General features: G+C 36.7%; 1 protein-coding gene across 1 annotated transcript in view; it reads left to right on the top strand.

The window, feature by feature from the left end:
• csmd2 (CUB and Sushi multiple domains 2) overlaps nucleotides 1-26,408 on the top strand; it is a 241,845-nt gene that overhangs the window by 116,858 nt on the left and 98,579 nt on the right. Inside the window, 9 exon segments of the mRNA XM_043218014.1 lie at nucleotides 1,066-1,178; nucleotides 3,432-3,509; nucleotides 6,245-6,332; nucleotides 8,879-9,003; nucleotides 14,234-14,355; nucleotides 18,835-18,938; nucleotides 19,656-19,768; nucleotides 23,886-24,068; nucleotides 25,843-26,169. Coding sequence (XP_043073949.1) covers nucleotides 1,066-1,178; nucleotides 3,432-3,509; nucleotides 6,245-6,332; nucleotides 8,879-9,003; nucleotides 14,234-14,355; nucleotides 18,835-18,938; nucleotides 19,656-19,768; nucleotides 23,886-24,068; nucleotides 25,843-26,169 — 1,253 coding nt within the window.

Here is a 26,408-nt window from a genome sequence, read left to right as displayed (position 1 = left end):
AAACGTCATTTGTTTAAAGGGGGAGATTTTAATGTGTACTGTATGACAATAGCCACAGTTGTGATACAATTGTAGTGTTGAAATGTATCCTACATTAAATGAAGCTGAACAATTGACCATAGATTTATTCAAAAATCAGTAAAACTAAATAAGTGTGTGTGTCTATTTGAAGTGGAGCAAAGCTTTTGTCCTAAAACCAAAATGCGCTCTTGTCTTGGGACAACTTTGATGATTTTATATATATATATATATATATATATATATATATATATATATATATATATATATATATATATATATATAAAATAACAACGCCCTTCAGCCATGATTTATATATCATTAAAGTTGTCTCAAGACAAGAATGCAAAATTAAAAATCAAATATGCAACATAACGCTAGCAGAAGTCACTCATACTTCATTAAATAATAAAATAACAGATATTTAACTTTGCTGTTTGCTGTATTAGCGATTGTTTGCGTTGTTAAGGACAGTTGCTAAGGGTGCTGCTGTTTGGTGTAGCTGTCATAGCCGTGCTTTATCTGTATAAAACACAGCTGCTGACCAATCAGAATCTAGGAATGGAACTAACCATAAATTATGATTACTGTACGTGCATTAGTAACGATTAATCATACAAACGTTTTCATGTAATATATGTGCACACAGGGTATATTTATTATGCGTACATATAAGGACACACATGCACAGTAAATGTTTTGAAAATATTTACATGTGTATATACATTTATATATTTATTTTCTCATATTTTACATTATACATAAATGTATCTGTGTACTGAGATTTAGTACCTAAGGCTTTCAAGCTCAAAAAAATGACCTACAATTTGGGTCTGTTCATCACACTAAGTTATCGAATGGTTTCAGATTTCTTGGAATGTAGCACATGAGTCACTTTTTAGCACATGGACCACTTTTATGGTGCTTTGTTGAAGCTTGAAAGCCTTGGTTCTTTGTAATTGCATGCTTTGCTTTAGTGTTCCACTGAGAAAGAGAGAGGGAAGTGAACTACACTCCATAAATCCTGTCTTCTCTTCAATATTACAGGTTTACTGGTCCAAACCTGCCATCACCCATCATCAGCAGCAAGAACTGGCTTAGACTCCACTTCACATCCGATGGAAACCACAAACTGAAAGGCTTCAGTGCTCAGTATCAAGGTAAAAGATGGGCTGTCGTGGGACTGGTGCCTTTACTTATGTCTATGAAACAAGACATTGAAACAGCTCAAGGGTTCTAGCTGTCAAGACTGAAGAGACTGAAAAGGGGGATGGATAAAGCGAAAGGCTAGAGATATGCCGGACCTTATTTATAACACGTCCTGCTCTTTGCAATTTTTATTTTATTTTATTTTATTTTTCATTTTTATTTATTTATTTATTATTTTCATTTTATTTTGTGTAAAACGTGTGATTAAATTAATGAATGAATATTATCTAAAGAAAATGTTAGATTTATTGTATACCTTAAATATAACAATTCCTTTATATACTTTATATATTTTTTTAAATGTATGCATATTTAATGCATTGCGATTATTATTTTACCCACACAGTATCTTTCGAAAGTTTTTAGTCAGTAAGAACAGCATTTATTTCAAACATAAATCTTTTGTCACATTCTAAATGTCTAAATGAGTGACTCAGGAAAGAAGAACCATAACCATAACTGACCATAAACCTTAGATCATGAGTTTTAATACATTTTTAAAGATGTTTATTTATACCATATTCATTTTTATGCCATATATATTATTTATTTTATTTTATTTTATTTTTTTCAGAATCAGAAAGAGCCTAATGGCCATGCATGTTTGCAAATACTAATAATTTGCTTTTAGTGTCAGTTTTATTTTAATTTTCTTCTCCAACAATCAGTGCATAAAACCTGAGAGATGCACTGTCGGTCCACGGCACTTGCCCTCAGTAGTCATTGTGTGCCCTGCGGTTTTCCCATGTCTGCAGTTAGAATTAAAGTCATATTATTTGAATCATCTTGGTTAAGTGTTAAGTCAGTTAAAGGTCATGAATACCCTCAACTCCTGACACGTAGAGATACACACACACACACCAGCTGAGCTACTAGCGGCACTCTCATCACACTCAAGTTCAAAGGTCATCACTCAAAGAAGATGAGCAGAGGAACGGGATTAGTCAGCTCTGCTGCGGGAAACAAAGACGGAATCTGCAGGAATTTCACCTCCTGCATAAGCAGATCAGAGCGATGGGATGGGATTACAGAGCTCGAGTTTGATAAATAAATACTTTTAGAGTATCAGGAGGAGAGAAAGGGAGCTAAGCTCTTAATTAGATTTCACACTGACCTCTCTCCTTTTATTTTACCTCCCTTCCTCTCTCAACCTATAGTGAAATGCTCTGAGTAACGTGGAATGAGACACTCTTTACATAACAAGCTCCTTTAAATCCTCTGTATATTTTCAGCTCTGTCCAAGATTAGATATGGAGAGAGAGGGTAAAGCGATTTTAGAGAAAGACATTCTCATAGTCTCGGGGATTGACAGTTAATGTCCCAAATAGAGCCAGTAATAATGAATTTTGATCTATAATACATTTTGACATTTAGGTATTTTTTGGCAACATACTTGATTAAATCTCTTTGATTTGTCATCAGTTCTATACTACATTTACTTACATACTTTTTCCACCACCTCAAGTTGAAAATATAAGGCGTTTTATGTTGTGTTTTTGTTTTGCCCTCATAAATTAATTATATATATATATATATATATATATATATATATATATATATATATATATATATATATATATATATATATATATATATATATATATATACACACACACACACATTTGATGGCAGTCAGAGGTGAAAATACTTTTTGCAACCTGTTTTATAAAATTGATTTTGCCATTCTGTCAAAAAAATAAATAACTTTTCTTGCAAATATTATTCATTCAAATTTCTTAATTTTAATTGACTTGTTACTATTTGGTTTTGCTGAAACAGCTGATTGCAAATGGTAAACATCTCCATTACAATGCTTACCAAAATGCTGATTTTCTTTTGAGAGCATTTAAGTGCCAAAGCCTTGAGACAATGTAGCAGAAAACAATGACTGACTCTGTGTGTGTGTGTGTGTGTGTGTGTGTGTGTGTGTGTGTGTGTGTGTGTGTGCGCGCACGTACGTATGCATATGAATGCGTACTGGCATTATTTTGTCGCTTTTTCTACAAACATGCTGCGCTTTGTTCACACACAATGGGCTTTTTTGCACAAGAATGACAGCTTCTTTGAAAGACTGTAATTGTAATTACAATGCGGTTCATGATTTGTAATGTCTAGCAAGCATCTGGCCTATGATTATAGTTTTTTAGCTTTTTCTAATCCTTCTTGCTCTCAAATAAACATGTTATAATGCTTTTGACTTCCAGTGAAGAAGATGACAGAACTGAAGTCCAGAGGGGTAAAGATGCTGCCAAGTAAAGACAACCACAGCAAGATATCAGTTTGTAAGTCAACCTTTCCGTGTGCATGAAGGACGTTTTCCTAAATCAACTTTACATTTACATTCATGCACTTGGCAGATGCTTTTATCCAAAGCGATTTGCCTACAAGGTACACTTTAACAGTTCATGCATTCCCTGAGAGTGACCTTGGCATTGCTAGTCTACTGTTTGAGCTACAGGAATGCTATATATATGATAGCGGTATTTACTGCATTGTACTGAAAAAAAGAACAACGTTAAATACATTTCCATCCATTTCTATCAGTTTTAACGTTTATTAGACTTTTTTTTTGTTGCAAAAATCACAACTTCTAATTAAAGTCAACTTAAAAACAGTCTTTACATAAACCCAATATCATAAATGGGCTTAGCTGTGTACTTCAGAAAGTTGTAAATATGTAATAAATATAGATATATACATTTAAATATATAAAAGTTATCAAACACTAAGTTCTAAATGAAATATAAAATAAACTGTGACAAGAAAAGACAATTTATAACACAATAAATAATTAGTTTTAGAACTTTACTAAGAATCCTGAATAATAATAATAGTTACTATCATTGCTATTGTTGTTATTGTTATTGATGATAAAAATAATAATATCATATAATACAATACGATTGCAACATTGAAAATTGGAATAACAATGCTGAAAATGACATTTTAAAATATATAAAAAGTGTAAATTGTACAATTTCTCAACAGTTTTATTGTGTTTTGTATACAATAGTATATTTATTAGTGCTACGTTCGTTTGGTAGGAAGGCTGATTTAGAAATCTGCCCTTTTTTGTGTTATTCATATCAAGTATGATTAACATACGAGTACAAGCGGACCAAAACCAAACATTCCCAACCGAAATATTGCTTGACCTTAAAATATATAACAATTTGCATTCTAAACTTTTTTTTTTTTTCCTTGGTGAAAGCCGTGGCACTTGCAGCATGTCCTCACGCTCGGCGCAAGCACACAACCTTGAACATTAACGCTATCTTTATTCTACGCCGTGTCAATTGGAGACAAATGGAGCTATTTTTCTCCCTAAGGCCAGAGGGGAGGGAAAATAAGTTACCGTTTCCATTGTTGGCAAACAGAGAAAGAAAAAGCTTATCGAGGAGGGGTAATTGCACTGTGTGCTGAGAGGCTTCTCCAGCCCGCTTTCTTCTGTTATGCCATCTTTATTTACATTTCTATTACCTCTGCATCATTGTGAGAAAATGTCAGCCTGCCCATGTGAGCATGTGCCCATTGAGGGTGTCATCAGGGATCCCAGTACCATCACCATGGCCGGCAGTGTCTCAACGGCAGCGCTGACAAGTGTGGCCTTTTGTCCCGCATCAATATGCATGAGTGCCGGCACCCAGGCGCGCCTCGGCCAATCAACATGTGTCACTTCAGGTTTTCCCTTCACTACCCTCTCCTGCCTCCTAGCTACCTATTGCAGAAAGCGAGGCTGCGGCCAACCTCTTTGACCCCGAGTGTCATATCCACTTCCTGCGGGGCTGGATGAGCTCGTGCGTTTTGATGCCAGAGAAAATTCTGTGCTCGCATAATGATGTCTGAAAATATCTTGGCGTTCTTGGGAGGACTTGATTGATTCTTTTGTTCATTCGATGAACCTCCTGGGCAGGCTGTGCAGACGTTCAAATGCTCTTATAGGTAGCCTTGCTCTCTTCACAAAGGTAAATCCATGCTGATGTTCAGACCGACTGCACGCTTGTAAATGCGGTGCTGCTTTTATGCAGCAGGTCAATAAACCAGATGGTAATCTTGAGTAGCTTAGATTTAAGACAGAATTTGGCCTTTTTTTCACATCAACAAAAATAGTAGGCTGAGATGAAAAAAAACAAAAAACCTTTAGAACAGTGTTTTTTATGAGGTTTAGCAGGGATGATGCATCTTTCATTATAGTGACTTACATTGAAAGATGATCATTTAGTTCATAGAGGACCAAATAGAAAATTCTGAACAAGGGTAGGATGACACCCTTCCTGAGTCAAGAACCTTATCTTCACTGTCATCTGTTTTTCCCTCCACGATATGTGAAATGTACTATTTGTATCCTGTTCTGTTATTATTATTATTATTATTATTATTATTATTATTATTATTATTAAGTTGTTAAATCAGTTAACTCCTTAAAATATGCACATCTGAATTACACTATATTATTATATGAATTATGTATTAGGCCTGTATTTTGAATTGAAGGGATGTCACGATAGCATTAAACTGTGAATTCATTTTGAATGGTTCCACTTAATTGGAACTTAATTTATTGATGAATGGTCAAAATGTACATCTAAATCATATAACAATGTTTTTTTTAATAGTTAAATAACAAAGATGCTCAAAGCGAAGACCATGTATGTATTTAGCAACGCTTTAGTGCAGGTAACACTTGTTAACTATTAACTACGACTTTTTAACTCAATAAATTATTGATTTGCAGCTAGGTAGTTGTTACGTTTAGTTAAGTAAAGCTATTGGGTAAGATTATGGATGTAAAATAAGGTCATAAATAAGGTATAATAAGGCATTAATGTGTGCATTTTTTATGACATCCTGTTTACCTTTTGTGAAACAGAAAGCTTTAGAAGTTCTTTATAGAACCATTTAGACAAAAAAGGTTCTTCTATGGCACCGTGAAGCACCTTTATCTTTAAGAGTGTATCCCATCCTACCCTGCCGTTTCATAAATACCTACTTTTCCCTTCCGTTTTGTCATTTGCAGTATCACAGATGGGGGTGGCACAAGGACATAACATGTGTCCAGACCCAGGAATCCCAGAGAGGGGAAAAAGAAAAGGCTCTGATTTCAGGTGAGAAATGAGTTTATGGATTACTTATTAAAATAGTCCACTGAGAGGACACGGAGGAGAGAGGGAAGAGGAGTGCAGTTAATTTAGTGTTTGTAATGCCAGGATGATGAATAGCAAGAGATGCAGGAGGTGGGCACCTGTTTAATTTCTCATTGGCCTTTTAATTCTCAGGGCTCAGGGAGGATATTTGATCAGCATAAACATGGGCTGTGGGCTCCCAAAGGTCACAACAAGACAGGAAGGAGAGAGAGAGAGAGAGAGAGAGAGAGAGAGAGAGAGAGAGAGAGAGAGAGAGAGAAAGAGAGAGATGCAGAGAAAGAGAGGAAGGTTATTCTATGCCTTATGTATAAAAGACGTGGTTATGCTGTATTTACATGAAAGGGGATATCATCCTTGTATTTTGATTGATTTTGATTAATATCACAGAAGTAGTGCTTTTTTCCTACCTCAATGATGTCACTTCCCGGAGTGTGATCTCATTAAGAATTTGGCTCTTGGATAAAGGGATATTGCAAAGGGATAGTTAACTCAAAATTAAAAGTTTTGTCACATACCCTCGTATCTTTACCAAACTGTATGACTTTCAGTTTTCTGTGGAACTACTACTCTGTGTGTATATTGTTATAATATATATATATATATATATATATATATATATATATATATATATATATATATATATATATATATATATATAATAGAAACCAGAATGTTTTGGTTATATATATAAAATATAATATAATAATAACATTATACATATTATATATATGTATATATATATATATATATATATATATATATATATATATATATATATATATATATATATATATATATATTATTGATGACATAGGAGAGAAGGAAGAAAATAAGAAGAAAAACACATGCAATATATGAGATGCTGGGAAATGGAAAAATGACAAAATTTTTCTAAACCGAAATAGTACAATTAATTAAATGTCACTGCTTTATTTACTTAATGTGACGTTAACTAGGCCTATCTAATACAGTATGAATTAATCTCAAAACACTGTCTTAAAGGGATAGTTCAGCCGAAAATTAAAAATTTGTAATTAATCAAGCAACCAACTGTTGTTCCAAAGCACTAAGACCCTTGTTTCCTTCTTCACAAATTAAATCTGAGTAAATAAAATAAAATCAGAGGGCTTTCTTTGCACCTAAAATATTCCCGTAGCTTCATAAAATTAGGGTTAAATCACTGATGTCACACGGACTAAATGTTCTTACCACCCTGCCTTGCTTTGCTTTGCATATGCTGTTTATTTAGGGTCAAAAAGCTCTCAGGTTTCATCAAAAATATTTTAATTTGTGTTCCTAAGATAAATGAAGGAAGGTCTTTGCATGAGTAATTAATGATAGAATGAACATTTTTGGTTAAACTTTCCCTTTAAAACATTTCATTCTGCATATTAAGGCATAAATGAAGGGGGCAGTAGGAATGACCTGGAAGAGAAATCGAGTGAAATATGTACCATCATTTATGATCGAAAAAGAGGACAGAGAGGGAAGGAGATTGAAAATGAGACAAAGGTCCGGACCTATTTAATTGAGTGGGGACAGAGCAATAGTAGTGTCATTTCCAGGCACTGTGCTGCTACATAGCGGCCTGCGGTGCAAGTTAGGCTGTCAGCGTCCCCCCGCGGGGTGAATGGCAGCGCCCCAGAGGATTCTAACACAGACAAATGAGGACAATCCGTTTTACACTCACTAGCTCTCAGGGCAATCGCAGCGGGGAAGTGAAAGACAATCGAAACTTTTTTACCGGAATGTTCTTAGCTCCGGCTACCTGAGCACCCCTTCATCAGCGGCTAGGTAATGGAAGTTGCACAGCGATGCGTCTGGAAGCTCGCTTCGCAGTTTCCCAAAGGCTGTCCATTACCGAGATCAGACAGGACCAGTGCTGCCGGGCAGGAGAGAGGGGGTATTTATGCTGACGTGCTATTTGATTTAGCCATGAACAGATACCAGCTCACATGCGAGAGGTTGTGAACTGCTGTGAAGGGCTGGAGTCGTCCGGCATCAGCATTTTGCACAGTTGAAAATGATAGAAGATGGTGTTTTTCCCCTATCTTTCTTTACCGGAGGAGATGAATGGAATTATATATGAATCCTAGTTGAATCTGATTCATCAATATCATCATTCTGCAGTCAGATATCTGCATACAATGACTGATAAACTGTGGAATTGATCATTATCGCTGGCTATCAATCTCCTCTGCTAGTCTGTTTCTCGCAGCACTCCATGGTCGCTTGCTTTCTCACAAAATGCAATAATTTCAAGTAATATCAATATTTCATGTCCATTTATTTATTTATTTGCTAAGCAGCCGTGCCATAAGTAGGATAATGTGCAGCCGGCCAGTCATTATCGCTAAATAAACTTCCACATTGGGGACCTGATTACCCCGTCAAGATTTATTTTGCCATAATGACCGACTGACTATTCAGAATGTAGATATTATAGAATTTATGCATGCATGAGCTGGTATTCTTGCAAAGTAATAGTAAGTCTTTTCCTCCTGCAGGCGGGGTGCTACCGTACACTTTTCTTGTGACGAAGGTTACGAGCTTCAGGGGTCTAAAAGCATCACTTGCCTGCGAGTTACAGACAGTTATGTTGGCTGGAGTGATGACCGGCCTATCTGCAGAGGTATGTCACGGTGGAAACATTTCTATTCTATTCTATTCTATTCTGTTCTGTTCTGTTCTGTTCTGTTCTGTTCTATTCTATTCTTTTCTCCAGAGTTTAGCTGTTCAAAATTGTTCACAATTTAGTTTGTTTGTTTTATTTTGTCACACAGTCCAACTATTTTGGTGCCTACTTAATTTGGTTATCTAATATGAAGTGACAGGTTTTGAATTCACACACACACACAAACACACACACACACACACACACACACAATATGTATTTTAGACTGAACATATTAAGGCCTAATATGTTTATGATAAAATGCAAAGGGGGCATTTTCTCAGTCCATTTGAAGCTTTGTAGGCATTTTTTTTCTATTTGCAACAAGGTGGTTAGATGCTCTTTATTATTTCTATTTTGTATTGCTAATTTCCTGCTATTTATGGCCTAATCAGAACAACTAGAACCTCTGAACTAAATGAACTAATGCAAATTACCCCCATTCATGTGCACTAACAAAGTCTCATGCCACATTTACAACAAACAGATTTATCACAGAAGATTTAAGCCCTTTTGTTTAACAAATGGGTGAATTATTTGAAATCTTAATGTAGGGTAAAAGGGCCTTGATTAATGACCTGACAATGAAAGAGGACAATGAGGGGAAAAAAGCAAAAGATGAGAGAGAGGAAATGGAGAGGATGACAACAGATCTCTAAAGCAGATTTCCTAAGGAGGAAGAGATGGTATCGCTCAGCCAGTAATCAGCTTATTTAGCCTCACCAGGCTCCGATTAATTACTTTATTGAGCCTTACTTAATTTCTGACTTTGATTGGCTAGAACAGCCCCCAGGACTTCATTCCTGCAGCAACTGTCACATCCCCAGAGAAATGCTGTCCACCATACTGCCACCTTTGCCTTACGCCGTAAATTGAACTGCGAGTCTGGCATTTAGTTGTGGTACCAACGCCATGCATCTTAACTACATGCAGCAAAACCTGTCAGTGGTATGGTACCGAAAGAGAATATACAATGGGGTTCAAATCTGGAAAAAAGAAGTATTTGTTTAGCACTGTGTTCGATATATAAACAAATATACAAACTATATATATATATAAAAAAATGCACCATGGCTTCCTCAAATATTTTAAGCTCAACTGTTTTCATCACTGATATGAATATGAAATGCTTCTTAAGCAGTAAACCACCATATTAGAATCATTTCTGAATAGACATAAGACATAATGCTGAAAATAGAGCCTCATCGTCGCAGGAATACATTTCATATGAATTTAAATTACAATGGAACATAGTAATTATAAATTGTGATAATTTTTCATAATATTGAATATTGAAAAATGTACCAATTGCGGTTATTTTGATTTGATTTTAATATATTATTCGTAGCATTTAGGCTGTCCTACCGAACACAGATAAAAGCTGACAGATTCTACAGAAAACCGGATACTGTATGATGGTCACAGACAGATTTTTTGCTTCAGACTTTGATTCTATCCAGTCGGAGGATATCAAACATGCTTGACATTTTCAGCCGATTTTAGAACCCATTTGTTTTCAATTGTAATGCGTCTCCTAGCAACAAGCCAAGCGTTTTCGCAAGAGTTTGTTGTGATCGAAACAACTATAAAGTCTTTAAAGTAGTGTATGATCCTCTGACGTGTAGTGTATGATGCCCAGTTTTTCTTTACTGACTTTGTCAGTAAGTATATGATGCCTTGTGTTTTAAAAATACCGTATTCCAGCCTTTACTGTAGCTCTACACCCACAGGCTCGCACACATAAAGCGTTCAGTTTTACCTGCTCGCTTCTACTTCATATCGATTAATTTCTCCTGAGCTTCTCGGCCAGATGTGGACTATTAGTCTTTCATTAGAGTTACATATCCCGTCTCTAACACCACCAGTGGCTTTTGCCACCATAGACCCCTCAGGCTTGACTATCTTTGGGAGAAAGTTAGTTGGACAGCAATGTGATGGATTGCACCAGTTGCCTTTGTTTTTGATTATTTAACGATCAGTTTTCGGCACATCACTACGGGCTTGTGGAAAGAGGGAAAATGGACCTGGAATTGGGAAACTGTCGGAATCACCAGATGGACCAAGTTCCCTTATCAGCCCCATTACTCATGTGAAAAGAGTTGATATTTAGGCATTGCTCCCCAGAACCTGTTTCTTCATCACTTGCTCCTTTTCACCACTAATGTAGAGAATCATTATTTGTCTTGTTTCATTGATTTAACACTCTAAATGCCAGGCCATTATTCAAAGCCGGTCCTTTTTAATTGCATGCTCCAGGAAAATCTGAATCATAAGAATAATTAGTAATGGCGCCACAGAAAAAGCACTCATAAATCATTGTCGCTAAATACATAAAAAGTCCGAAAATAATAGCGTGTCCTTGAGGTTTTGTCTCTTTATGTGTAGATATGTTGTTTCCGTGATTTGCGGGATTTTAAAGGAATTGCACTAGAAATCTATAAACTACATGTGTATCTCTTTTATTGGCTATTTAGAAATCTAATCAATCTTCAAAGCTTAATAGAATGTGAAATAGACAATATGTCAATGAGTTTTGTTTGTAGAGGTCTTAAAGGCCAGTTAATGTCGATTATTGGTCCAGTGACTTAAAGTGACTCTTTAGAATCCCTGTCTGTTTTTTAACTCCCCAGTATTTTATTCCCTCCGTTAAAGGCTTTATATCTGACACTTGAAATGTGCACTGAGAAATCCAGGGTCTTGGAACTGTTAGCCTGAATCTAATTTGATCAAATTCAGCCTGAATTAGGTGAACTTTAAATAATTATCTTATTCAAGCACTGTCCTTTCAACTTAAATGCACTTGGACTGTTTTCAGAGCCCAGACTCTTCTTCTGATAGCACGATTATTGTGTTTGAGAGGATGTTTTTTTTATTTTTCTTGGTACCAGGTTTCTTGAAACCAATTCTCAGAATATTCATTGAGGGTTTTATTTTTATAACCCATTTCCAAAACATTACAGAGAGGTTATTTTAAATGACAGCCTAATAAGAACTTGCACAGACTGCTAAGTAATGGTTATTTCTTATTTTATTTTGAAACCATTAACTAACTTTTCCAGAACTCCAGATTGTGTGTGTGTGGGTGTGACAATCTAATAATACCTTGAAATGTGACCTAATGGTTATTTCAGTTTTATTTTTTAGACTTAAATTTCCAGAATGTTGTGGGAAAGTGTAGGTGACAAGCAAATAATATTTTTTTTGGTATTTAATTTAATTTGCCATAAAATAACATTCTAGAACTTTGCAGGTAAGCTTATGTGTGACGACTAAATGCAGTTAAATGATTTTAACCAAAAAAAATCAAATTTCCATAATGTTGCAGAAAAGTATGTGTGGCAACCATGTTATCTAATGGTTACTTTTATTGATAACCTTTCCTTTTAAGGTCCATTTTAACTATTAACTACAGGATTCACCTCAGTCAAATCATAATTACTGCTTATTAATAGTTAGTTAAAGATAGTTGTTAAGTTTAGGTATTGGGCACTTTTAATTAAGCAATGTAGAATATTGTCAATATACAGCCAATATATCAATAATAGGCATACTAATAAATTAATAGTGAGAATTGGTTCCTAAAAGTGTTACCTTTTTATGTTTACAACCAATTCAGTACATTGATTTTTTTGTTGTTTTTATAACCATAAACGTTTAATTGCAGGAAGGTTTCTATATGGCAACCAAAATACTTGTACTTGTATTTTTTTAATAAAATTTTTTATAACCTCATATTATAATCATACATGCCCCAAATGATAGAATCATCCCAGATTAAGAATTTTTCACACCGCAATATGTATCACGATTGACAAAAAGACTATCGATGATTGGACATTATTAGCAAATCCCAAACCTTTGAAGCAGAAAGCTGCAGACAACACGCGTTATGTTGTGAAGGTGAAAATTGGGGTCAGCCGGCCCTGATGTTAATTAACTTTCCAAAGACTTTTGTTCTTTAATGTCAGCCCACCTTAAAGTGTTTGAGGAAACTTTGCGAGTGTGTGTGTGTGTGTGGCATGGGAGGCCCCGAGGAGCTCACCTCAGACATAGCTCATTAAAAGCTCCAGCTGGTCCCAGACCTGCAGAAAGATTCATTTAGTGCAAACACGCTGGCTGTGCCCTCCCTTCTCATTAGACATGGAGTGCTTTCATTCGAGGAGGTATTTAAAGTCCTCCTGGAGGCCGAGAGTGTCGCTTTAACTCAGAGAAAAGTCACTGAAAAGTCAAGCTCTCAACAAGTCATCGCTAAGGTCATTGAACATTCGGGTCACACGCCGTTCCAATCAAAACCAACAACCCGAGATAGGTAACAATAATCAAGTGCGAAATATTGACTGCAGCCGAAGGCTAAGCCTTTATACGTGTGCTTTTTTAATAATTTAAGATTTTGTTACATTCCGTCTGTGGGTCCACAAGCCAATCACAGCCTTTGAAAGCAGTATGGATAGGGTATAGTATGAGTGATATCTAGAAAAATAGTTCTTGTGAGTCTGTCTGTTGAACTCAACATTTTTTGTGGTCCCCTTGCTTTTCCTTTTAGATTTACTCTATAGTGACTAAAACTAGAACTAGTGAAACTAAACTAAAACTTTTCCTGGAGCTAAACTAAACTAAGCCATAAATCAATAAATACAATGCATTTAAGTTTCAATATTTAATTGAAATAATTTAATTCAATTTAAGTTTGTGAATAATCGATAATATCCATGAGATAAATGTGTGATTAGAGTGTTTGTGATTATTTAATAATTCATATTCTACAGTAATGACATTTCAATAGATGGAGCTGAAAATCAGTTTAAAGCCACCTTTGAAGTCTTGTAGTTAATTATTTTTATCGAACTATCGATTTGCAAATTATAAGTATTATATAATATAAAGTATTATATAAAATGTAAGCATTATAAGTATTTGACATTGTTGCATATTGTGACACAAATCACAAATGAAATCACAAATGAAAATATATTGTCAAAAATATAATTCCTTTCTTTTTTTTCTTTTTTTTTGTAGCAGGTTTTAGGCCATGTTTGAAGTATCAGTGACTTTCAGTATAGCGCAATAACATTTCTTTCTATTCTGTTGCTCAGAGAACGGATACTGTGATATTTGCTGAATTGATCGTTTTTGTGTGGTTTCACTCTTAAAAAATAAAACCCTGCATTATTTGTTTTTCTTTTTTCAGCTCCTATGTGTGGCGGTCAGCTCCGAGGCCCGGGTGGCATCATCACTTCCCCAAACTTCCCAGTGCAGTATGACAACAACGCTAACTGCACCTGGATCATCACAGCTTCAGACCCTTCCAAGGTAAACGCTTCCAAAAACATACATGGCTCATATGATCTCTGGATGATGCGGACACATACATAGCTTCAAACAGTTTTTTGCCTTTTCTGTTCTGATTTAATGGTAAAATCACAGTAAAATGCAGACTACCATTCAAAAACATTTGGGTCTGTAAAAAAAGCGTTTAAAGCTTACCATGTCATTATTTTTTTTGATCAGTTAAAATATTACCCAGCATTATACCATTTTAATGTATTTTTGTGATGACAAAGCTGAATTTCAGCAATTACTTCAGTGTCGCAAGTTCCCTCAGAAATCATTTTCAATCTGATGCTCAGTAAACATATTTTTGTAACGTTGTAAGTTTACATTTAGATTAACAACTTAATGTGTCTTTTCTGAATAAAAGTGATAAAAACGAACCTTACTCACCCCAAACTTTTAAATATTAGTACACAACATAGAGCTAATGATATTGGTAACTGGTGGCCTTTTTCAAATGGGCAAAAATGAGCAAACAAACACACAGGGGCCAAATTAGTCAGTTGTCTTCAGGAAATGTAAAGTTTTCTGTTTCCATGCGGGCCTGCTAATGACTGCAGGTTGGGGAAAGGATGCACGGATATTGAGATGATGTAAAACATCCAGATATCTACGCATTCATAAAAAAACTCAGCACTGGCTGTTATATCAAAGGAGAGTGGAAGATAAAGAAAACTACATTCGAGCCACTCTACAGACAAAAACTGTGGCGCTGTCTGTGTCATGACTTTGGCGTCGAGTTCAAGGCCATTTTCTTACTCGCTTGCCAGATTTTCGTTATCTAGGTTCAAATAAATGGCTTTACAAATCTCTCCCCTCATCACCATGACTCAGTTGGGAGAGAAAGGGAGCGAGAGATGGAGGGCAAATGGAACGGTGTAGAGCGTCTCTATCAGTGCCCCCTGCTTTTTCTCTGCCGCCCAGTGCGCTATTTCATCCAGTGTGTAAAGGACGGTTCTGTTTCACACCGTCACGGCTGGAGAGCGGGGCACAGATGAAGATGGAACATTGCTGTTTTTGCTCTTTACAACCGTAATGACATTCTATTTTCATCCTGACACAATAGTACCCGGAAAAGACGTGAGGTTAGCTGTGAGACTGGGACCGAACCGGGGCCGTATGAAATGTACCTGACAATGAGCTTTTGATTTGGCTGCAGCTGGTTTGCTGCCTGAGCCAAAGACTCTCCCAGTGTGGAGAGATCCCAGCAGCTGTTAAAGCCTTTAGCATCACAGTTAGCTGGAGTTTGACATCATTTAGCATTTGTTGACGCACGATGAATATTTAAAGGGGAAGTATTCGGTTTTTTTTTTGTTTGTGTTTTAAATTGTTGTGGAAGCAGTCATTTGTAGTTTGAGTGTAAACAAAGTGGTGTTGGGATTTTTTTGTTGGCAACTGCCTGACAAATCAGCTTCTGTGTCATTCAGTTTTGGGTTGAGATGGGACCATATGCGCTTAGTTATTGTCTGCTAGAAAAATGCTATAAATGGTGACTAAAGGAAAACTGTTGGAATAATAGACCTGTCTTGCCAAAACCTTTACTTATGTTTAGCTTTTCGGGTATTCCGATATAATCCGATATAATCCGATATATAAATATTAATAAAGAAATGAAGAAACATGTTATATAAGTATAGCAGTTGGAAAACATGAAGAATAAAACTAATGAAGAATTTCACTAAGAAAACCAAGATATACTTTTCTTTTCTTTTCTTTTTTTTTAAGAAAACTTGAGTAGTTTCGCTTGAACTGATGACCTAATTAAGATGAAAAAGGCTGGTTATTTTAAGAGAACTGACTCAATTATGGAGTTGTATCGTGGCAGTGATTGTTACTTTCCAACATATTTTGTATATGTCTGGATATGGAGAATAAATATTCAAATTAAATGCTATTTTATGTTCAGAGAAACAGATGTTAAGGTTTAATCTACAGTTCTCAATCTTTATACATATTTTTCTGCCCACTTCATCAACTTATTGCATTTTTGCTAAATAAAGTATTAGCCTATATCATTAATAATAATACTATTCTTGCTCACACCAGACTTTTAATACTAATGGCTGAGAGATATGTACATTATAAATGATGTACAATTATGTGCGTAATATAGCAGAATTTGGATGGACCTTTTAATACGTACATTGGGTTTAATCCACAGAATCCTATTTCCATCCTAAAACGCCATTACCACAATAAATACGTTGACATTTGGTGGGTGATTTTAATAAACGACTGAAGCGCTTATGTGAAGTGCAAGGGAAATGTAATGGCATTTGGTTAGCAGTGTGATATGTTTAATCAACTAAAACAAGTAACATACTAAAGTTCAGACGAAGCCGAGTCCGTAATGCCTCAGTACTGGATTCCCTGGAGCTACACTTAAAGATGCTCTTGCTACTCAAAGATGTCCATTCTATTTATGTCAGCCGTGGTGCCTAATGACGGGTGCTGGAAAACGGCTGAACTTGGAACTAATGAATGAGAGAAACAGATAGAACTCTGCAGGGAAAGCAGCATGTGGAACCGCACCGGGCTGAATCCCCCGCTCACAGACAAACATTAGCTCAGAGTCTAGACACTGCGTTTCTGCCTTAGAAGGAGGATCCCCAGAAGGCATAATAATAGAGAATGAGTTGTTCATGAGAAGACATGGCTGATTGCTTTTGTTGTCCTCTTCTTTTTTTTAATTATCAGTCCTCCTTTTGTTCTGTGCGCTATCGTCATTCAGCGGACTGCTATTATCTGCTACTCCACTTCTGCAGGGACTTCCATTTTGACAAAAAGCCTCGTTCTTCCAACAAGTCCCGCTTCCTGCTATGTAGTCTTTGAGCATTATCGCTCTCAGCTGCGAAAGAGTAGTCAAAATATCTTTTGTCTGAGAGCCTCGGGAGTGATTTATTCCTGTTTATTAATTTATTTATATATTCTATGAAAGTGGGGGTAAGTTGTGCGACTCTATTAAAAATAAAAATAAACGAATGCACCGCATATTGTAGGATATATTGCATGGCATTTTATACCATGTATAAAATGCAGTGATAAAAAAATATATATTTTTAATTGTCAGAATAAATAAAAATATATACAGTATATTAATAATAATAATAATAATAATAATAGTGAAATAATTAAATAATAAAAGTGCAGAAGCTATTCTACATTGTAATAGTAATATTTACAATGTCATTTTACAAATTGTATATAATATTTGCAATAGTGTTTTTTTTTCCAAATGTAAAAAAAAAGAAAATGCTCCTTTTAGTGGTTGCTTTTAATGTAATGTTTAGCAAATTCATTCCGTCATGTAGAATATTTGCTTTTGCTTTGGAAAAAAATAAAATAGAAAATGCTCATTCACAGGCAGCTGTATGTAATACAGTATAATCACATGATTATAATTATGAAAAGTTTGCTAAATTAAGCAGCTGATCTTCATCCTCTGTGCAATCATTTGATGACTAAACGTCATCAAATCACTTTCTGTAATGCCTTTATTTGTTCTCCAAGTCCTGTTGTGTGACTTTCTATAAAGAAGGTTTTAGTGTGGCATGATGGTCACGTTTCATGCTCTGCCTCCGAGTATTGACTTGCTGGGATCAACCTTTGCATCATAATCACTCAATGAGTCAGCGGAGGATAGCCCCACCCACAGAGCTGTCACTCATCATACACACCATACTGGATTCCCTCGAGGTGGGCAGCAGCATTGAGAAAAGAGGTTCAGAGGAGGTAAAGGAGTATGAAATCTTGTTCACTGCCGGTGTGACCCAGAATACTGCCACTCCAGCTCTGGCACTCTTTGTTGTGGAGCGTGTCTACCATAGGACAGAATGCAATTTGCATTTATATAAGCTTTTTCATTAGGAGTTGGTCTCCAAGCACTCCAAAAACATTAAGAATTTGGTGGAAATGTGGCAGCCAATTTGAAAAGGGAGAACAGCATGCACTTTTTTTGTTGTGTATTTTGATTCCTACTTTTTTCCCATAGCATTTCTTTTTTACTCTTTATCAGTAATAAACCTTCATATTTAATTGTTCATCTTTCTATAAATCTCTCTTTTCACCTTTTGTATAGAAAAAAAAAAGTCTCGTATTCATCTTGAAAGAAGAATGAGAAATATGCACCTTTGACTCTTCATTTTCCTAAATCAAATGCATAAATTCTTTCTTTGTTTTCTTCTACAATGGCAGCAAGATTTTATTTCTCCTCTGTTAGCTCGTGTGCGCAATCTGAAAATGACGGATTTCGAAAATATTATGAAATGGCTGGTGTTATAATTAGGTTGCTCATCCACAAGCAAACTACATTTGTTATTTATTTGTTTGTTTATTTATTCATGGCCTTTCAAACCAAGAGGAATATGATAAACCAAACGCTTTTAAGTAGAAGAAAACACTTGTACTGCTCTTCTAACCGAGTTCAGAAAGCTGACTGTGATTCTTCTCTGTGTGTAGGTGATCAAGCTGACTTTTGAGGAGTTTGACTTGGAGCGAGGCTACGATACTCTAACTGTCGGAGACGGAGCTGTAATCGGCGATCAGCGGACAGTCTTTCATGTGTGAGTAGTTCTGTTCCCCCGTTTGCTTTCTTCTCTGTCCTCTCTCAGACTCCTCCCAGGCTGTGTCTCCCGCTCTTAAACTCTCCTCTCTGTGTGCATAAACCTCCTCCCCATCTTCTTTCATCTCCAGTGTCCTCTCTTCCTTCAGCCTCTACGTTCTCTCCTCCACCGCCGTTCCTTCCTTTAACCCCCCTCTATTTCATCTCATTTCATCACCCCTCTGAGCAGAAGTGTGTGGAAGAAATACCCCAAGCTTTATTGTCAATCACTGAGTCCCAATGTTAGAACAAGATCGCTCCTGCTCCAAAAAGCGCATTACACGTTGATGCCCCGTAATGCAGATTTGCCCACCAGATGCTCCGGAAACGTTGCTGAGTGTGTTGTTATTAATTGTGCTGAAATTTATGGTCATCATAAAGTTTTATCGATGCCGTTTTATGTGCGCACTCTGGCAGAGGTGTACAAGTGCTTGTGTTCCTTTTGAATGGCCCGGTGTCCCTGGGCACTTTTTCTCTGGTTACTCAGAGTCCCCTGATGGTCTAATGTGCTTAATTAGCAGGTCTCATAAGCCCTTATGGACCAGTTCCGCAGGTCCCCCAAGGCTAGTGCCGGGGGAATCAAGGAACTCCCAGTGTTCCCTCTGAGGTGCCAAAAGATGGCGTATATATTGAAAGAATCACTTTTTATCATGTTTCTCTGTTTTATTTTGATTTTAAGGTTGTCTGGGACTACGACTCCAGATCTGGTGGTCAGTACCAGCCATCAGATGTGGCTCAATTTTAAAACGGATGACACGAGCGGTTCCCTGGGCTTCAAGGTTTCTTACGAAGGTAAATTGAGGAAACTTTGCATTTGGGTTCAGAGTAATCTTAAAAGAAGATGTCGTCAGTGTTGTCGTCATCTGCTCACCCTCACGTCGTTCCAAACCCGTATGAGTTTCTTTCTAATTTTCAACATAAAAGAAGATATTTTGAATGCTGGTAATCAGTTGATGACCCCCATTTACTTCCATGATATTTCTTTACCTATATGGAAGGCAATGGGGACGACATAAGTTTGGTTCTTCAGAATTCCTCAAAATATCTTCTTTTGTGTTCAACATTTGCAGGAAGGTTATACAAGTTTGGAACTGCATGAGGGTGAGTAGATGATGATGAAATTGATATTTTTAGGTATTTAAATATTCCTGTAAAAAATGGTTCACTCAAACATGAAAATTGTCATCTTTTGTCTCCCTCAAGTTGTTCTAAACCTCTAGTTTCTTCTTTCTGTTGGGCACACAAACAAAAAGGATATTTTGAAGAGTATTGGTAACAAAACGGCTGACAATTGCTTTCAGAGGCATCATGCCCGTACAAAATGAGGGGCCATGTGCCATCTCAGATTTTTTTTGATGAATTTGAATGCAGCTGTCAGCTTCAACACATCAGTTGTTAAATTCAAATCTGCTTTCGTTGGCTGGCACTGAGCCAGAGACAGACGCGTTTTTACAGAGCTGAACATTATATACAATCACACACAATTCAGTTGAGCTTATGAAAGCAACGGCCAGTCAGAGATGTTCAGAAGTCATCAATGAAATCCTGGTGTTTTGTTCAGTATGTGCACTCGCTGACTGAATTCTGCTTTCTGGCAAATTCTCCCATCAGAAACAAAAAAGTGCAGATGTGCGTATGATGCAACTAATTCATAACCCAATCTCATGATAGTCAATGTTCTTTGATAATGTGAATGTTCTTTGCTCTCTTTCTGTAAAATGAAATAGATGTAATTAGTAATTTACAATGTTTTTTTTTGTTTTGTTTTTTACCAGTAATTATCATGTAAAGAGTATTGTCCTTTTTTTGCTCCTTTATTTCAACAACTTGTGCCTCATATGAATCAGATGGGTGGGCTTCTTTGGGATTCTTTGTTTACTTTATTCTTGCATTGCGTTCAATTTTTAGGATAAAGCAGATGTTTTAAAATGAGGTCACTGGCAGATGTCCACATTGATGATATACAGATAGCTGGTCTAATCTCACACATTATAATTTCCAATTTCCCAATTTTCTTGTTGTTTCCTTCTATTTGCTACACTCTCTGGGTTTCTTTTTTTTATTATTTCCTTTCTACTTTCTATTTCTCTCTTCACCATTATACCTTTAGCCCATGTGGTGAGGGTCATCAAAGCAGCCTGTGATCATTTAACCTTGCTGGAATGAGGGCCATGGGACGGGAAAGATATCATGCAAGAGCAGCTACTAATTTTCAGTTTTCCGAATCTGTGTCTGATTGGAAACGAGAAGAACAGAGCTTTCATCCTGGCCCTTTTTCAGAATTGCACCGCACATGGGGGACTTTGGCACATTTCATAAATTACAAACCAATATTTGCTGTCAGATCCACAAAAAGCCTCCAGGCCCTCAGTTTTATGCATTTATCCACTGTAGAAACATAAGACGAAAGTGGAGCAATGTTCATACCTCCCCCCCCCAACATGATTAAAACAATGAGAGACACTTAATTAAGTTGAGGATTCTCTTTGAACCTCTGCCTTCCTGCCTGCGGGACAAGATGCACCCCTAAATTATTGCATCTCAGATTTTCACATTTTCATGTATAACTGTTCAGAAAATCAATGCAGACAATGCTAGTTTTAAGCTAGCTCCATGCTTAAAGTACATGATGTGGCAATTAATTAATTTAATTAATATAACAAAATCCACCAAACAGTAAAGATCAATGTGTTATGTCAATTGTCTTTATATAACCTGTATGTACATATATTCCAGTCTAAAATGCTTATAGTAGCAGAGACGCTTACCTTTTCTTCAAGGCAACTGTCTTCAAAGATGTTAGATGAGGTCAAGGTTTGCTGGTCAATCAAACCACATCTCAGCATGTTACATTGCTCTGAGGCTAATGGACATCCGAGCATCTTTGACGCTCCATTAAGAATAAGGCATCATAACTGATGACAAACACTCCGTTATTATTAATTTTGATCTCAGCCATAAAAAAGAAAAAAACGAGACTCAGAAAGCAGGCATGCCAGGGGCATATCCTCTTCTGCTCTACACTAGAGGATTCACGTTTAAAATGCCACTTTAAGATTCATATTTTCGCACTCATTTTTGTTTTCCTACGCATCTTCTGCATTTATATAACCCATAAATGGAGCTCCAAAGAGAAGTTGAATGGTGATGTGATGAGGGAACTGTTCATGTCAGTTTTTCATAATATTTTACTAATTTATTCCTGTAATGGCAAGGCTGAATTTTTAGCACCATTACTCCAGTCTTCAGTATCACATGAAACCTCAGAATCAGAATTTTAATATGCTGGTTTGGTGCTCAAGAAACATTATTAGCAATGTTGAAAACAGTTGTGCTGCTTAATATTTTATATGCTCTTATGCAGATCTGAATCACAGCTTGTGTTCCTGGATATGAATTGTTATACACACTGAGATATGGCTGAATACAGACAGAGCGTTGCCTATTGCCGACCCCAGGTGCATGATTTGGGGGGGACTTCTTAACTCGTATGATGGGTAAAGATGAATGGATTTATTTGCAGTCGTGCCTTCCTGCGTTATTAGTAATCCTTCATTAGGAAGTCAATGACTTCCATCTGTGTTCTCAGAGTTAAAAAAAAATCAAAGTGACATGAATAAATCATAGGAAATTTGAAATGGGTAAATAACAAATGCCGCCCCTTATGAAAGTGCACATGTCAGCTCACAGAGACAGTTTGTTTGTCACCAAGCAGAAGACAGCTGTAACAAAGTGTTAGCTGGGACACTTAAGGAATCACGCACACAAACACTCCCACAGGGATGACTTGCTGCGTAACATTTGTCAGCTCAGGAGACACTTTCTATCACAATTCCTTTGCCTTAACTGATTGATATGGTCAGAAGCAAACTCAGGGTGTAAATCTCAAGATAAAAGATAAAGATTCAGTCCAGGTATAGGCCTGTCACCTGTCCAGAACTGGAAAATGTAGCTTTCTCTGGCAGTTTGTGGAGGTTGGAAGGCATCAAGGCACATCTGCATGTCCATATATCATCAGCTCTGTTAGTGTGACATAGGCATCTGAGTCACGGTTTTTCAAATTAAATATTTGTGTGTAGCATGTAATGATATATTATTTTAACAAGTGTAACCCGACATGTATAGCATACATGAAATTACACAGTGGCATATCCATACAGGTGGAGATGGGGAAGGTGGAGGGTTTCTGAAATGCGCTGCAACAGCAAGCACTAAGCAAGTATTGGAATGTTAAGCAGCGAGCTCAATGGCTTCTGATACAAAGATGTGATTATATCAAAACAGAAAATGTGAAAAAGGTCTGTCTACAGCAAGTATCTCACTCTTGTTACCTGTAGCTCTCTCTCTCTCTCTCTCTCTCTCTCTCTCTCCCTTTCTCTCTGGCCTCTTTTGCTTTGGCCTTGTGATTCTAAATAAGCCTTGACAGATTGAGACAGGTGAGAGTATAAGGGGACAGAGTGAAAAGAGACAATTCATTAAAAGAGCAAGCCATTCACAGATTGGGCCAACAGTGGAGGTGGTTTGCATGAATATGCTTTGCTGTCAGGTGGAGTGAATAAGAAGGACGCAAAGGAGTTTTATATGCTATGCGTAGGTGTGTGTGATTATGGAAAAATCTTTTGATTTCAGCAGATGCGGCATAAAAGTTGGTGTCAGACCATATATGACAAAACAAAAATATTAATCCGCACAACAGTTTTTACCATTCATAATAAGGTCACAGTTTATAATGTGTCTCTAATATGTGAGTCTTTACACAGTAACTAGATGCGTATGTAGTTTGTAACCACAGTGTAAGTACACATTGGTATATATCTACAGCTGTGTGACTATACATATGTAACAACCCACTGAATGGTATGTGTAAGTACAAATGTCCCAATGTAAAAACTATGTCTAATTTTTTCAGAAATTGACCAGGGTGGATGTGGAGATCCTGGAATCCCAGCCTATGGCAAGAGAGAAGGCACAGGGTTCCGACATGGAGACAAGCTGTATTTTGAGTGCCTTCCGGCCTTTGAGCTGGTAGGAAAAAAGAACATTACCTGCCAGAAAAATAATCAGTGGTCAGCCAAGAAGCCAAGCTGTGTGTGTAAGTGACAGACCTTACCCAAAATGCATTACTTTCCACACCCACATGATCACACCTGGGAGGATAGTGCACCATTATTACTGTCTGGGCACGTCAGAAAGTGAATCTAATGGCAGTGTCTTTAGCACAGTATGTCCCCGCCGAAACTTCCTCGCTGAGCTAAGCCATTAAATCATTAACTATTACTCAAGTTAAAGCCAAAGCGACTGTTCATTCAGTGCATTTAGTTCCTTTATGTACTGTATTATAGTCTTATAATGAAGTTAACTAATTTAACTGAACTGGATAAAAAAAGCTTGTTTGAGAAGCAGGAAAATATAAAGAGACTTGTTTGTAAAAATTCAGTAAGTTGATTTTCTTGTTTGCTATCGCTAAGTAGGGTTTGTACTTGAATTGAGTGTCATAACATACAATGTTGTTTGGCAGTTAATGCTTGTCCAACTTGTTTTGATGTTATTGTTCTTTCTCTATTATTTGGATTCATGTATACCGTCAATTTGCCCCAGACTGCAGTCATTTGTCACTATAATGGCTAGCATCCTATTACATCAATGGAATTGCAGTTGACTCACAACTTTGTTTTCCGCTATTTTATGACATTATTATTAGCTCAGACAGCAAAGTCATTCATATGAGGTGGAACCGTAACGATTCATCTTCAGTCCACCACTGAGCTCATTTTCATTCTCCCCATGGCTATTTAGTGATGCTTATTGCCCTCTCAGCTTTGTCCCAAATCCTGAAAATGAGTTAATGCCTGCGGATATTCCCAGCAGAAAAACACTCTCTTTCTCTGCAGCATCTTCAGTCTTATTATCTTCGGCAATAGGCGAGATCACAGTATATATGTACACTGGGGGCGTCGTGCACCTAATATTTTTATTACTGTTATTTTAGCCACTCACTTGGTATGCTTTGTGGGATATTTGATGAAGAAAAAAACTGTGTTTGAAAAAAAAAAAGAGCCTGCTTATTTAGGGGTGAGGGATTCAAGTTCAGTCTTCTGCTGGTCAGACAAATTTAGTCCCGCCCCAAAGTCATGCCCTTGGTTGAGCCAATGTTGCTGTGTCAGGTTCAACAAATGGATAAATATTTCAATAAATAAGTGTTTCCACAAAGCCACAGCCTTTATCAGGGGTGTCCAAACTTTGTCAGTACATTTTTAACATATTGATAATTACAACATAGACTGACTTAACATCCTTTAACACATTTATGTTAATAATAAACAAATAATAATAAACAAAAGCTTTATACTGGTCTTTATACTTTTCAGGGGAAATTACATATAACTTCCTTTGTTCCATGTACAACCTTTAGTATCAGTGGGGAACTTATGTTGCACAAAATGCTTTTTAGAATGAAACAAAGGGTTCTCTATTTTATTAAAATGTTAGAAAAAACTATTGAGGAAAATTTTTTCTTCTATGGCATTACGGCAAAAAAACACCCCTTTTGTAACCTTTATTTTTGAGAGTGTAGGCTATTTATTTAAAAAAGTCAACATTTCATAAAATGTCTGTTGTCAAGGTCTGAGAGGTCTTATAAGTTGCGGTTACAGATGCTGCTATCACACTGTGCACATCCTCCAAGCTGTAATTTTTCCTCTCTTGTCTTGCTGCATTGTTTAAGCAACAACAAATGACCTCCCTATGCATTCTGAATTGATTTTAGCTTCAGTGGCAGTTTTAATCTCGAGTTTGCCTCGCAGTTTGACGCACGACACCTCCTGTGCTTAACTGTTGCTTGTTTTATCTCTTTGTCCTTTTCTCAGTTTCGTGTTTCTTCAACTTCACAACTCCGTCTGGGGTCCTGTTATCACCAAACTACCCTCAGGAGTACGGAAACAACATGCACTGCGTGTGGCTGATCATCGCCAAACCCGAGAGCCGCATCAACCTGGCCTTCAACGACCTGAGCATGGAGAAACAGTTTGACTTCCTCTCTATTAAAGACGGCGGCAAGGCAGAATCACCAATTCTGGGCACCTTTTCTGGAGATGTGCTACCATCGCCCATCACTACCAGCGGCCACGTGGCCCGACTGGAGTTTCTGACTGATCATACTTACACAGAACGTGGCTTCAACATCACTTTCACCAGTACGTTTTAAAGACAGCTCTAGATTCATGACTTTTTATTTTCTGTGGTAAAAATGAATAATTAATTCAAGTTATTTTGAGCAAACCTGTTCATACTTTTAAGTCTAACGTCACATTGAAGTTAGAGACCAAAAAGTCAATGTATAATAGATAACAGTAGCGTTCAGATGTTTTGTCAGTGGTGGCATGCACCAAATTTGAAAAGTTTCTGAGAGTTAAAAAAAGCTCAGAAGTTGTCT

Source organism: Puntigrus tetrazona, chromosome 19, assembly GCF_018831695.1.
Source record: "Puntigrus tetrazona isolate hp1 chromosome 19, ASM1883169v1, whole genome shotgun sequence".
NCBI lineage: Eukaryota > Metazoa > Chordata > Actinopteri > Cypriniformes > Cyprinidae > Puntigrus > Puntigrus tetrazona.
This window is presented reverse-complemented; position numbering and strand designations above follow the sequence as displayed.